Here is a 12,926-nt window from a genome sequence, read left to right as displayed (position 1 = left end):
CCTGCTGACAGTGTGGTACAGCAGTCTGCCTGTGGAGGGCCACAGAGATACAGGAAAGACAAGACTACTCCTGGCTGAGGTCAAGCAAAAATAAGTTCTTTTGCGTGTATATTCTTTTGGTTTAGAAGGTGTTAAACTGAGATAAAGCACATTAATGATATTAGTTTTGCAGTGTGATAAACTGCATATCTTTGAAGTGTGTGTCCGTTCTCCTTGCTTTCTCACGTGACAGTAAATAAAGCTGAAAATAAGGCTCAGATGGTATGTCACTTCTTGCAGTTGAAAATTAATATACTTTATAAAATACACTTAAAAATCACTGGTGATTTCTATCCCACATTTAAAAACGTGAAGATCTCAAAATTTCAACCTGAATACCTGACTTTCTTTTTTATTCATGGACTGCATAGTAAGTCCATGCATGCTGCTTTGCTGTCTCTTTGTTAATGCACTGGTTCTGAAATATTTGTGTATGACAATATCGTGGCAGTCTTTCACATGGCTGCCCAAAATGACGTGTAAAATATGATTAAACCAGAATAAGAATCGTGTTGCTCATTTTAATAATTAATATTAGAAGTCCTGGTTTATACTACTTATAATGAAACTATTAACTGATCTTTAAAATGCCTGTTTCTACCAAGACACATGAATATGTTTCGAAACTTAATAAGAAACCCTGGGCTTTGTCGTTGACTTGGCAAAAACCATGCACTAGTTGTCCTGGGACTTCTTAAGTGGAGTCTTTGTAGTGGGCTGAAAAAGTCTTGAGTGTCAGTTTCTGTCAACTTTTATGGCTTTAGAATTGTCAAGCAAAAAAAATGAAGCAGGAATAGTTTGTGCTCCATTAAAATTTCTCTTCCTCTTCACAAACAGCTGCCGAAATACAAAGAATACTACATCAGCTTGGAACACCACAAGACACGCCTGAGTTGAGGCAACAGCTGTGAGTACTTCACATGAAAACATTTAATTTCACTGCCTTGTAAACAATCCGCTGGTAGGCAATGAGGTGGTTTTTGCTAGGCAGAGCGCTTGATCTCACCGAGAAAGGCAAGTATAGAGAAATGCCTGAAACTTAGATGTTGAGATGCACTTTTAAAAATTAGTCTTGGATAGTCTGTGAACTAGAGTGAGCAGGTTTGCTTATGTACATTGCCTGCCATATCAGTACACCCTATAAAACCTGTGCTGGATGTCAGCAAAGGGAAAGTGGCAGGCCCAGAAAGGAATATCGCTGTCTAAAGAAACCAAACACCCATGCTTCTCCACTCCAGTAAACTCTTCAAATCTGGCTAAGTTTCACAAGGTAAATTAATAGAGTGGGGGTTTTTTGTGAGAGGTGGTACTGGGGGAGAGGGGGCAATGTCTTTTTAGTGCTGAAAACTACAGTAAGGTATGACGTAATAAAATAAACATGTACCAGAAATACTAAAGAAGCAGAAGTGAATTAAGGCTCCAGGGCAGATGCTGGGCTGTAGTTCAGTCCTCTGAAGGTGGACTTCCATTAATACACCACTAGCAGAGACAGTCAGCTGCTCTCCATGTCTCTACACGCTGTACAGAAGAACAGTATGATTATATATATATATGAACCAGTATGATTTTTTTCCGTTAAACTCCTTTACCACATTAATCTCAGCATCATAAATGCGTGTCAGCGATGTGCTGACCCTGTGGGTGAGAAAGTTGGCAGTCTTCAGTGTGGTTAATGCTGCACCGTGGCCGTTGAATAGTGGGAGGAGGCGGGTGCTGGACCAAAGGCATCGCATTCATTTGTGTGAACAGCCAAATTGCTCTATAACAGCCTGAGTTCAGGGCCCATAACGGTATGTTATGTTATGGACGGGAGTCTCTGAATAGGTGAAGGTCAACATACACAGTTTATGGAATAACCAGACAGGCTCAGGCATAAATTCACAACTAAGCAGGATAGAAACTGTTGTGAAGAACACATTCCAGTCCCTTGATGGAGGTAATATGAAAGCTAAGCTGCTTTGAGTTTTCATCTTGTCCCTTTTTCACTTGTCTGAACATTAGGCTTTTCCTTTCATGTGGGTATGTAACTGAAGAGCTCTTTGATTGTTTTAAATATTGATCGTGATTGTTTGCTAATGGCTTTCCAGATAAAACCTTTTTATGTACTCTGGGGAGGACGATTATACAAAAGCAAGCGGGTAAAGAATTTGAGTTGCTCCAGGAAAAAATAGGGTGTGTGATAATATTAGAAGCAAAGAGACAAAAACCCGAAAATAGCAATGCTGTTGAAGACAAGGCTTTTTTTAAGCACAGTTAAAGCTATTAGTAACTAACAAAGTTTTCAGCTAAGTTCACAGCTCTTGTATCATGGGAGAATGTAGTTCTCTTTGGATAAGCTTTGCAGTGCTATGGGTAATTGACCTTTCATGGGCTGTGGTATCAGAGTTACATTCAAGCCACGGTACGTTCTTCCACACAGAATAAACACGGTCTTTTCAACAGTTACTCTGAACTCAGAAATGACCAGGTGTTCCCAACTATTGATAGTCTCAAAAGGACTGTGGAAAAAAACGCTAGAAACCTATTGCTACATGTTAGGAAAATAGGAAAAAAAAAAAAGAGATTTAAAAAAGGTGAGTAATGATGCTGTCACACTGAGGAACACACCTTCAGCATCTGTCCCACCTAGAATCCATGACATCACGCCTTTTCAGTGAAGAGCAGAATAAAGATGGCTTTGTGCGCTTCAGAAAAGCGTGTAGTACTGCGGCTTTACTGGGAACAGTGACATGCACACCGAGTAACCCCATGGACTCTAATCCAACTTTGTGTTTGGTTTTAGGCAGCAGAAGCAGCAATACACCAACCAGCTTGCCAAAGAAACGGACAAATACATTAAAGAGTTTGGATCTCTGCCTGCAACAAGCGAACAGGTATGAAACCAGAGTGTGGCTTGTCTGACTGTCATGTTGGCTCATGTGGAGTATTTGAGCGACTTCAGTTCTGCGTGCCTACTTTCATGCTCCTCGCTAGGCTTTCAAAGCGCTGTTTAATTAGTCAACACTTTTGCACAACAGGGACACTTAGAACATGAGAATATTTTGTTCAGTCCAGACTTGTTCCAAAGTTGGTTTTATGGATCAGGAATGAGGTAGTCTGACTGAAATGGTAGGCATCAAGATGCTTGTGTCTGTGGTCTAAGGTTGTCAGTCACTTTGTAATCTGTTGCATGATGCTGAATCTGACTCCACGAGTGTTCTGACTGCTGCCGGGTTCAGGGAATTGTGTCAAAACTGCTTGGTGGCCAGACGTGTTCACCCACTGTCCAAATAATTTCTTTGTGCACAGTAGGTCTGTTCTGCGTCACTCAGACCAGCACATGTGCTATGTCTTGTCCACAGGCTTTTCCTTTCTTAAGAGGAGTGGACAGGAGCTGTTACTGAAACAGCTTGTGCAGTCTTTAAACCAGGTCTGTGTAAAATACCATCAGGAGGCAACCTGTGAAGTGGCACACTCCCATTTGCCATCCTGTGGTTTCTCATCCTAGCAAAATCTGTCACTTAAATAAGGGAAGAGCAACAGGATCCCAGAAGACATGGATTCAGATTATTGTCACTCAAACAACTTGCCTGGTTTGTGGCTGGTTACCAGGGAATCTTTAAAAAATTGTCTTGAACCACTAACTTTAAATGGCAGGCCATGACCCATGTATGCTCATCCTGTCAAGTTGTAAACTTCTAATAAAGGTGAAAAAACTGGGGCTTGTTATGTCACTTCTAGTTCAGGCAAAGTGTGTTTCTTTGGGGTTTTTTTATGCTTCTCTGTTTGTTTATCTTGGAGCTGAAAAGTTGGCAGTGAGGTGATTTACTGTTTTTTACTGTTTAATTTTACTTCTTTTATCATGAGCATTTTCATCACAGCTACGTCCCGATGAAATGCATAGATAATAGATTGATTAATGGTAAATTATAGCCCCAGAAGTTTTGACGAAAGGGCTGATGTAATGTATGCATTTAGGGTAAATATGATGGAGGCTCTACTGAGTGCCCAGTATTCCTATTCCCTCCCCTACATCTTAGAAAACAGCCTGAAAGGCCAGAACAGGTGTTTTTGGACCAGTTCTTAAGCACTTCAGGGGGGATATGAAAGCACTTCTGGATGCAGCTCTATATGTATTTCCAGAATTTACATAAAATGAATATGAAGTGACTTGTTCTTTCTTTTCTGCACCCTCCCCCCCCGCCCCATTCAGATACCTTTGCATATTTTAGAATCCATGGAATCATAATATTTCACATTTAAACAGTAGATTTTATAATCAACGTAATAAGGAAGGCAGAAGCTTCCTTATCTCTACCCATTTCTCATTTCCAACAGTTAAATGAAAATAAATTCATTAGTTTCCTCTTTAAATGCCTTAAATTATGCAGTTATGTGATGTCAGAGGGAAGGAAGGTTTGTCAATGCAGTTGTCGCTGGTTTTGTAGGCAGCCTTCCTTACACCTTTTTAGAAAAAAAAAGACTATGTGCCTTAGCATTGAGCAGCTGGAAATGGCAAAGCCTTGCAAAGCCTGAGCTCATTTGACTTGGTAAAACTTTTTCTCCCGTAGCGACAAAGAAAAATACAGAAAGACCGTCTTGTGGGGGAGTTCACCACAGCACTAACAAATTTCCAAAGACTCCAAAGGCAAGCTGCTGAGAAAGAAAAAGACTTTGTAGCCAGAGTAAGAGCCAGCTCCAGGGTATCTGTAAGTATCAGAAAATGTGCCATTATACTCTGTTTACAGTGGCAGTGCTCGATGTCAAACTTGCCTCCACAATGCTGCTTACAAAAGCTCACATCTGACTCCAGATACTTGCAGAACATGTGCTGTGTGATTTTGTGGTAAAGGCTGAATTAAGTTGTAGTGATGCCCCCCTGAGAATTGTTACTTCTTCCTTTTTGTCACACCTCTGGGTTCATGCTGTAATCTTGCAGAAGCAATTTTTAGTAGATCTCGAAATGCTTTTGCTGGACCTTTAAATGGCAATAGATTTCCTCCTACAGGGAAGAATCGCTGGCCGTATTTCTGTGCAGTATGAAAGTGGAGAAGTGCTGAGAAGCTTGGGATGTTGAGCTTTTCCTTGGTAGCTTATCAATTTTGCTTTTTCACTCTGTGCCAAATACATGTTTGTGTACTTGTAAATCTTAGCAGGCGGTTACTGAGCTGAATGTTTTTGCTTGTATTCCAGCGTTATGCATGCGTAAAGCAAAATCAGGGTGAGAACATGTGAAATCACGCTCCAGTTTGAAGTTGACTTACTATAAACCTTGTAATATTGACTCATTATAGAAACACTGACAGTGCTCCTTTCAGGGCCATAATGTTTTATTTATCTTTTTAAACACTGATCATGTAGGGTGGTGCTCCTGATGATGGCTACAAAGAAGGAACACTTGTCTCTTGGGACAGGTAGGCTGAATTTGTTAAGTCTTAACCTAACTCAGAATAATAAATGATCTGCAGGGAAGCCAGCTGCCTTTTTTTTTTTTTTCCTGATTAATTGCCTTTTTCTGGAGGCAGTTGGGATAGGGTGTTCAGTCGCATTTTCTTCCACAGGGCAATTGTAGAGGAGAGGTTTTGGTTGGATAGGTGGGAAAAAGGAGCAGTTCACATCATCTCCCTCTTTTTCCCCTCCATGGTTCAGCTCTAGTCATCTCCTTAAGCTGCCCCAAGTCAGTTTAAGGATTTGGTATTTTGGTATTTTGGCTTTCTGAGACCCAAACATCGGTAAGCAGAGTCCAACCCGTGAGTCGAGTAAAACTGTTGTGATAAGATCCCAGGGACCTTCCATTGCTTTCATGCTTTCATACTTTCAAAGAACTGCCTCCCAGTCTCAGATTCAGTTTTGATGGCTAGCTTGCTCCTGTCTCAGATGGACATAAACTCTGCAGTTTATAACTTGGAAGAAATGTTCCCCTTGCACTCATACTTGGAATTTCCAAACAGCTAGCTCAATGCTCTGTGCATCGTTGCTACCGCAGCGGTTTCCTGTACCAAAGGTGTGACTGTTAGACCGTCCCTGTTAGCTAGACAGGCAAGGGTGAAAACGGCATTTTGTTAACTGGTAATGAGAAGTGTGTGCTATGTACTTAACCGTCGCTTATCCTTCTGAGTTATTTCTCATCGCACGTGTTCAATTCTGGGTGGGGTTTCTTTGTTTGATAGTCAACCGCAAGCACAAGTGCAAGATGAGGAAATTACAGAAGATGACCTCCGTCTCATTGAGGAGAGGGAATCTTCCATTAGGCAGCTTGAGGTGAGTACCAGTGGTTTTAAAGCAGAAGAATAAGCTTTTAACATTTCTAAGGAGAAAACATTTTATAGTGGCTTAAGCATTAACTGCAGTCATTAATCTTGAGGAGTTAGGGTTTGCTGGTGGGTTTTTTCCTTCAAAACTACAAATTCTGCCTTTAGATGTGAAACTTGCATTAGAAATCTACTGCCTGAAAGCCATGTTTTGACACTGTGTTTGACTTCAGTGGTTCAGCTATGGAAGAATGTGTTCACGTGATTGCGAGAAAAAATAAGTATCGGTTTTTTCCAACATAGTGGTCAAATTATATAACCTTTTTAACAGTGACTATAAATGAAGCAAATTCACACCTTTTCTCCAAGGTATTCCCAAGGTATTGTTCAAGATCTTCATTTTGTAAGCACATTTTTTTAACACTTCTGAAAATAGGGAGATGCTCTGTTTCATTTAAACTTTTGTAATTAAGAGCTTGTCAGAAAGTTAAAGACATTTGAAAACAATGTAAACTACACAAAAAATGTTCACGTGTGATAAAATACTGACATCAGGAGACTTCTGGTAAGACAAAATGAATTTTTCCAGCCAGTCTGGAATCCACACCTCTACCATCAACAAGAAAGATGCTGGAACTGGAGTTTGTCAGGAAGTCTTGCTGATGCATACAGCAAAATCTATTCTATGTTAAAATTTTTTCAGTAATGTCTCCCTTGCCACCAGTACTTAACTTACAGTGAATTGAACCAAACATGTATCAGTCGTTAGTTAAGAAGAGATCATAGAATCATAGAATGCTGTGGGTTGGAAGGCACCTTCAGAGTTCATCTAGTCCAACCTGCCCCCCTGCATTGAGCAGGGACATCTTCAACTAGATCAGGCAGCTCAGAGCCCTGTCCAGCCTGACCTGGAATGTTTCCAGAGATGGAGCATCTACCACCTCTCTGGACAACCTGGGCCAGTGTCTCACCACTCTCATTACAAAAAGTTTCTTCCTTATCTCTAGTCTAAATCTCCCTCTTTTAGTTTAAAATCATCACCCCTTGTCCTGTTGCAGCAGGCCCTGCTAAAAAGTCTGTCCCCATCTTGCGTATAGGCTCCCTTTAAGTACTGGAAGGCTGCAATAAGGTCTTCCCAGAGCCTTCTCTTCTCCAGGCTGAACAACCCCAACTTTCTCCTCTGTCCTTATGGCAGAGGTCCTTCAGCCCTCTGATCTTTTTTGTGGCCTCCTCTAGACCCATTCCAACAGGTTCATGTCTGTCTTGTGCTAAGGGCTTCAGAGCTGGACGCAGCACTGCAGGTGGGTTCTCACCAGAGTGGAGCAGAGGGGCAGGATCACCTCCCTCAACCTGCTGGCCACGCTGCTTTTGATGCAGCTCAGGACACAGTTGGCCTTCTGGGCTGTGAGCACACATTGTGGGCTCATGTCCTGCCTTTCATCCACCTCGAAGTCCTTCTCTGCAGGGCTGCTCTCAATCCCATCACCCATCAGCCTGCATTGATACCGGGAGTTGTTGATACTGGGAGTTGCTGCAACCCAGGTGCAGGACCTTGCACTTGATCTTGTTGAACCTTATAAGGTTCATACAGGCCTACTTCAGCTTGTACACGTCCCTCTGGATGGCAGCTTGTCTCTCAGGCGTGTCAGCTGCACCACTCAGTTTGGTGTCATCTACAGACTTGCTGGGGGTGCACACGATCCCACTTCTCATGTCATTGATACCCATATATGCGCTGGTAACATGGCATCCATCACTTCATCATAGCCAGATGGTAACAGGTGATAACGTAATGTAGGTGCAATAGTCTGACCAGATCACAGAGGTAATTTCTGTCAACTGTAGAGAATTTCTGTAAACTTGTGAAATTTGTGTGTGTTCAGTTTAGTACTTTCTGCACACGCTTGCATTAATCTGGCTTAAACAGATAGTTTTTTAAGCAGAGTTGGCATGAGCCTTTTCCTTCAGTTAAACTAACGCAAGCATGTGCGTAGAGAGGCCCTTGGCGATGAGGGATCCTGTTTGTGATGGGATGTGTCCTTCAGTAAGTCTGACTATGGTAAACTTGGTCTCGTAGTACCAAAAAAGCCTGTCAAGAGATTTTCTCTCCCATAGTCACAGGTACGTACTCGGGAGAAGGAGAGGCAGTTTTTTGTATCTGAACGTACAGAGATGCTAGAATATGTCAGTCAATGCAATGATTGTTTCCTTGCAGGCAGACATTATGGACATCAATGAAATTTTTAAAGACTTAGGAATGATGATTCATGAACAAGGTGATGTGATAGGTAAGTCCAATTCAAATATGCTCTGAAAACTTTTTATTCTGTTTCTCTGCAGAGCAGCAATGTATAACTTCCTTTTGCTGGCAAGATTCCTTTAGTGAGAATATCGATGCTAAAGCGAATCAGGGTAAACTGATTAATAACGGGTAAACTGGCTGAGGTGACTGGCAGTACGTTAAGAAAGTGTGTTTAAAGTGTGGTTTAAAACATCATGTAGTTTTTCATGTGTATGAAATATCTTTACAAGTAGTTTTTTGAGCTGTTTGTATGTAAAATTGGAGTTCACGTGGGGAGTTTTACTGTAGTGACTGATGATGCAGCAAAGTTCCTGCTTTGCACTCTGCTTGCAGACAGGTTTATGTATTTAATGAAATGTGATTGGAAAATATGTTTTCTGAGTCTTCTGTGAAGTCGTTCTGCTGTCTATGTCCAGCATACATTTTCAGGGCTTTTTCTGTTACCTTAGCCCCTAATCTGTTCACGTTTTTGTAGGAAACATCGGTGCCAGTGTGACAGAACACCAAACTAGAGCTGTGCCTCTTGGGGTGTTCTGTGTGTCTATTTCCTCTGATTTCATAAGCCTTAGAACTTCTTTAATTTGAGCAGGGGGTGGTCAGTAGCAAGTTGGAGGACAAATAAGAGTTAAAGAAAAAAAATAGTAGAAATACTGGAAGTTTCTACCCTGGCTGATACCTAAGGTTCAGCCCTGCATCTAGAACAGGAGAGCTGTTACTGACCTGAATTCAGCCACACTTGCCTGGGCGGTTCTGAAATGGGCTCAGTCTTAAGTAAAGCACAGGTCAAACTTCCATAGTGCAAGGATAAAACTTCAGGCATTGGTGAAGGCACCAGCAGTTGGGAGGCAGCTGTTAGAAGTGTATTTCAGCATTCCAAACCTTTGGCCACGTTCTGACTAAACAAAATTTGAAATCTTTCCTGTTAAAATAAAGACAGCATAGAAGCCAATGTGGAAAATGCGGATGTTCACGTGCAGCAAGCAAACCAGCAGCTGTCAAGAGCAGCAAACTACCAGGTAACGCCAACGCCGACTCCAGTTGTGTGTAGATGTTCTTTCTCAGTAATCCTGACTTGCACTTTCTTGTGCAGTTTAGATTTTGCTTATCGGTTTTCTCAAGGCTTGGAGACTTAAAGGTTAGGTTAAACTGAACCCAGTACACCAGTTGTCACCAGTGTGGGGACACCACTTACCACTAATCTCCATCTGGACATCAAGCCATTGACCACTACCCTCTAGATGTGACCATCCATTCTAGGTCACTATAAAAAAAAAGTCAGTGACCTCTGAAAGCTTTGGGTTTCCCTTAAAATCAGAGCACCTAGATTTAGTTATACTTTTTTAAAAAGCAAAAAACCCAAACCCCTCATTTTACAGCTCAAGGAGTAAAAAGTACCTGTAGATGGAAAGTGAGTCTGTGAAGATCACTGGAGGAGTAGGGAAGATAGACAGGGAAGTCTTCTGAAGATGCTGCCAGTTAGCTCTGATTTTTGCTGTCTAAAGTCTTCTCAAAGCTGTATATATCCAGCTTCTGTTAGTTTCTATCCTGATGCTAAAACCCCATTTCAAACTCTCAAACTTTTTTGAAAAGCCTTTTAAATACCTTTAATTGCCACTTCTTTGTAACATTTTTGGAACTTATTAGGAATAATCTTATTAGTAATAAATCTTCCCTCTTAAGTCAGAGTTAGTCTTTAGATTTTTTTTTTTTTAATCCTCTTCTGTGTGTTAGTAGTAGGCAGGACAGTAAATCAGTGATGAAATGTCTGAAGGATTGCCTGCTGATTTCAGAGTGAGAGAGGGAAAGAAAGGGGTGGACGCATCCGTGAATGGTCTTCTAGGTGGCAGTGATTGGCACGTGAATATGGCTGAAGGCTCCTCTTTTGTCACTGGCAAAGTTTGGGGGGGAAAAAATATCATTTCCACTTTCAGCAGACTTATTTTAATTTCGACAACTATTGTACCTGTATGGTCTGACCCCCTCAAGGAAGGGTCAGGAAGGTGCAAGAAGTGGTCTCCCAGATGAAAAAGGAAGAGACTGGGAGCCTAAGGAGAGAACTGGCCAGAGATGTTAAAAAAGGAAGGTATTCCAGCAAACGGATTGTGTTCTAGCAAGTGAAGTGATGAAATGGAATCTTAGCCTCACGACGGGAGAAGGGGCAGCAAGACAGTCAAACTGGAAGAAGAGCAAAGTTATAAAACTTGATAATCTGGGTGGTACTGGGCAGAGAACTGGCAGCTCCTATGAAGAACTGACACAGATGTAATTCTTCAGAGGAAAACAAACAAAAACACCCAGGCACAGGAACCTCTGCCAAATAGCGCAAAGCCCAGCTTTGCTTCTGGAGCTGTGGCCTAGAATCCCAAGATTCGGGTGTTACTATCCCTTGGCCATTGGCAAAAACCCACTGGTAATTTCCTATGTTGCTGTGAAGGAAACCTTCAGATTCTGTAACCTTCAAATGAAGGATGACAGACTGCTGCCAGTCTTGGGTATTTCAGAGTTACAGACCTATATGGGAGATGTCAAAGTTCTAAGTTCTGGACGTGCTCATAACTTACGCTTTGTTGTAGCGAGACATCTATACAACTGGGTCTCTAGTCAGGTCTCTTTAAGAGCAAGTTGTACCTGAGAAACTTGACAAAAACAACTTTAAAATGACTCTGGATATATGCAGAGCCAATCTTCTGGAAGTCTAACGTTGCAATCTGTCCCGTATATACCTTCACAGTCTTTAAATATTTTTTTTTTCTAGACCATTTCTACCTTCTCTGCTGTGCAGACTAATTATCCATGTTCCTCTGCACACAGTCATCTGCTCTCTCACATTTTCTTTCCCTCGGAGTTCTAATTACATCCATTCTTCATGTTACTGCATTCCTTCTCATTAGTTTATTATGTATGCCGGAAGATACCACTGAAATCATTCGACTGAATAATACAGTGGATGACTTTGCTCTTTCTTTCTTCAACAACTTTTTACGACTTGTCAGTAAGGGCACAATTTAGTTAGATCACACAAGCAGTAGGACCGTAACAACATCTGATTAGCCTTCTGAGGTGGTGGTGCAGTTTCCAATCAACTTGTTTTTTTTTCTCTCTTGGCAGCAAAAGTCCCGAAAGAAGATGTGCATCCTCATTGTTATACTTGCTGTTGGAGTATTGATTGTTGGCATCATCATTTGGTTATCTACAAGACAAGAATAAAGCATTGTAATTGGTATTTAAACTATAAAAGGAAATTCCTAGTCATGGTTTGCTCCTTGTGAAGCTGAGTAAAACAGTGGTTCTGTACTTCATCACATTTCCTTTTTTTTTTTTTATGAGACTTTTTGTTTTAACCTGAGAAGTAATGTTCCCAGTGCTGCAGTCAGCATAACTGCCTGCCTTCTGGGATGTGGCTGCTGTCTTACTGGAAAAAAACAGTGAAGTCACACCCTGTTGGGTTAACTTAAACATGAAAACCTCTTGAGGTTTAGGGGGCTAATCAAAATCCTGATAATCTATTTTGCCAGGTCAGGTACTTATCTTTTGGGATGTTCCTAAATATAGCTGCCCAAACAAACTCCTGAATTGTTGCTTGAGGCAAGAAATTCACATCTCGGAATTTAGTTTTACATTAGAAGTCTCTTTCTCTCTCAATCTCTCTCTCTCTCTCCCCCTCTCCCTTCCATCCCGCTCACTTGCCCATTTGATATGGGTGGTTCAAAAACAAAATGTATGTTGCTGAAGTTGCTGTGATCTTTCTTTTATAACCGAAGCCTTTGAATTAAGCCTTCGGTTTGCCTGAAATCTGTTAGATGCTTCATATATCTCTGTGTCTCGCGTGGAACGTGGTTATGCCTGGAAGCCTCCTGCAGAGGTAGGTAGGGTGGTTGATGTAATGCGTGGATTTTTTGTTCTGGTTCTTGCGTTAAGAAATACTGTGGTTTATGTGCACACATCTGGTGTCTTTGCATCTGAAGTGTGCGTCAGTGAGCTTGGCTAGATGAAAATAAGCTCTAGATTGTGAATTCTGAGATTTACTGGGAAGAACAGAAATTCCCAACTTCCTACCTGCACTTGAATGTCACTGTTGTGGAACTGCTGCCATTTGGTTGCCATGAACAGATCCAGCATTGTAGGTGATATCCTTCATACAGCTGAAAAAAAGATTACAAGTTCAATTCCAAGATCAGCAGTCGTATTTGAAATCAAGCTGAAATCGGTGGAACTGTTTTACACCGTTTAAGGCATTTGATGCTTAGAGCCTTTAAAATGACCTTTTTCCTTTTGTGCCATTTTGTACTAATGTATTAAGAATGTAACAACACTTTTTTGCCAATTAATCTATTTGCCTTTTTAATTATCTTGGT

The 12,926-nt window shown here is 41.3% G+C and overlaps 1 protein-coding gene across 1 annotated transcript in view; it reads left to right on the top strand.

Moving 5' to 3' along the window:
- The window catches only part of STX7 (syntaxin 7), a 26,255-nt gene extending 14,477 nt beyond the window's left edge, over nucleotides 1–11,778 (top strand). Inside the window, exons 2-9 of the mRNA XM_010144857.1 lie at nucleotides 877–946; nucleotides 2,822–2,912; nucleotides 4,590–4,727; nucleotides 5,380–5,432; nucleotides 6,189–6,279; nucleotides 8,485–8,557; nucleotides 9,505–9,587; nucleotides 11,680–11,778. Coding sequence (XP_010143159.1) covers nucleotides 877–946; nucleotides 2,822–2,912; nucleotides 4,590–4,727; nucleotides 5,380–5,432; nucleotides 6,189–6,279; nucleotides 8,485–8,557; nucleotides 9,505–9,587; nucleotides 11,680–11,778 — 698 coding nt within the window. The remainder of the gene's footprint in view (nucleotides 1–876; nucleotides 947–2,821; nucleotides 2,913–4,589; nucleotides 4,728–5,379; nucleotides 5,433–6,188; nucleotides 6,280–8,484; nucleotides 8,558–9,504; nucleotides 9,588–11,679) is intronic.
- The last annotated feature ends 1,148 nt before the right edge of the window (nucleotides 11,779–12,926 follow it).

Source organism: Buceros rhinoceros, unplaced genomic scaffold, assembly GCF_000710305.1.
Source record: "Buceros rhinoceros silvestris isolate BGI_N320 unplaced genomic scaffold, ASM71030v1 scaffold2651, whole genome shotgun sequence".
Lineage (NCBI taxonomy): Eukaryota > Metazoa > Chordata > Aves > Bucerotiformes > Bucerotidae > Buceros > Buceros rhinoceros.
This window is presented reverse-complemented; position numbering and strand designations above follow the sequence as displayed.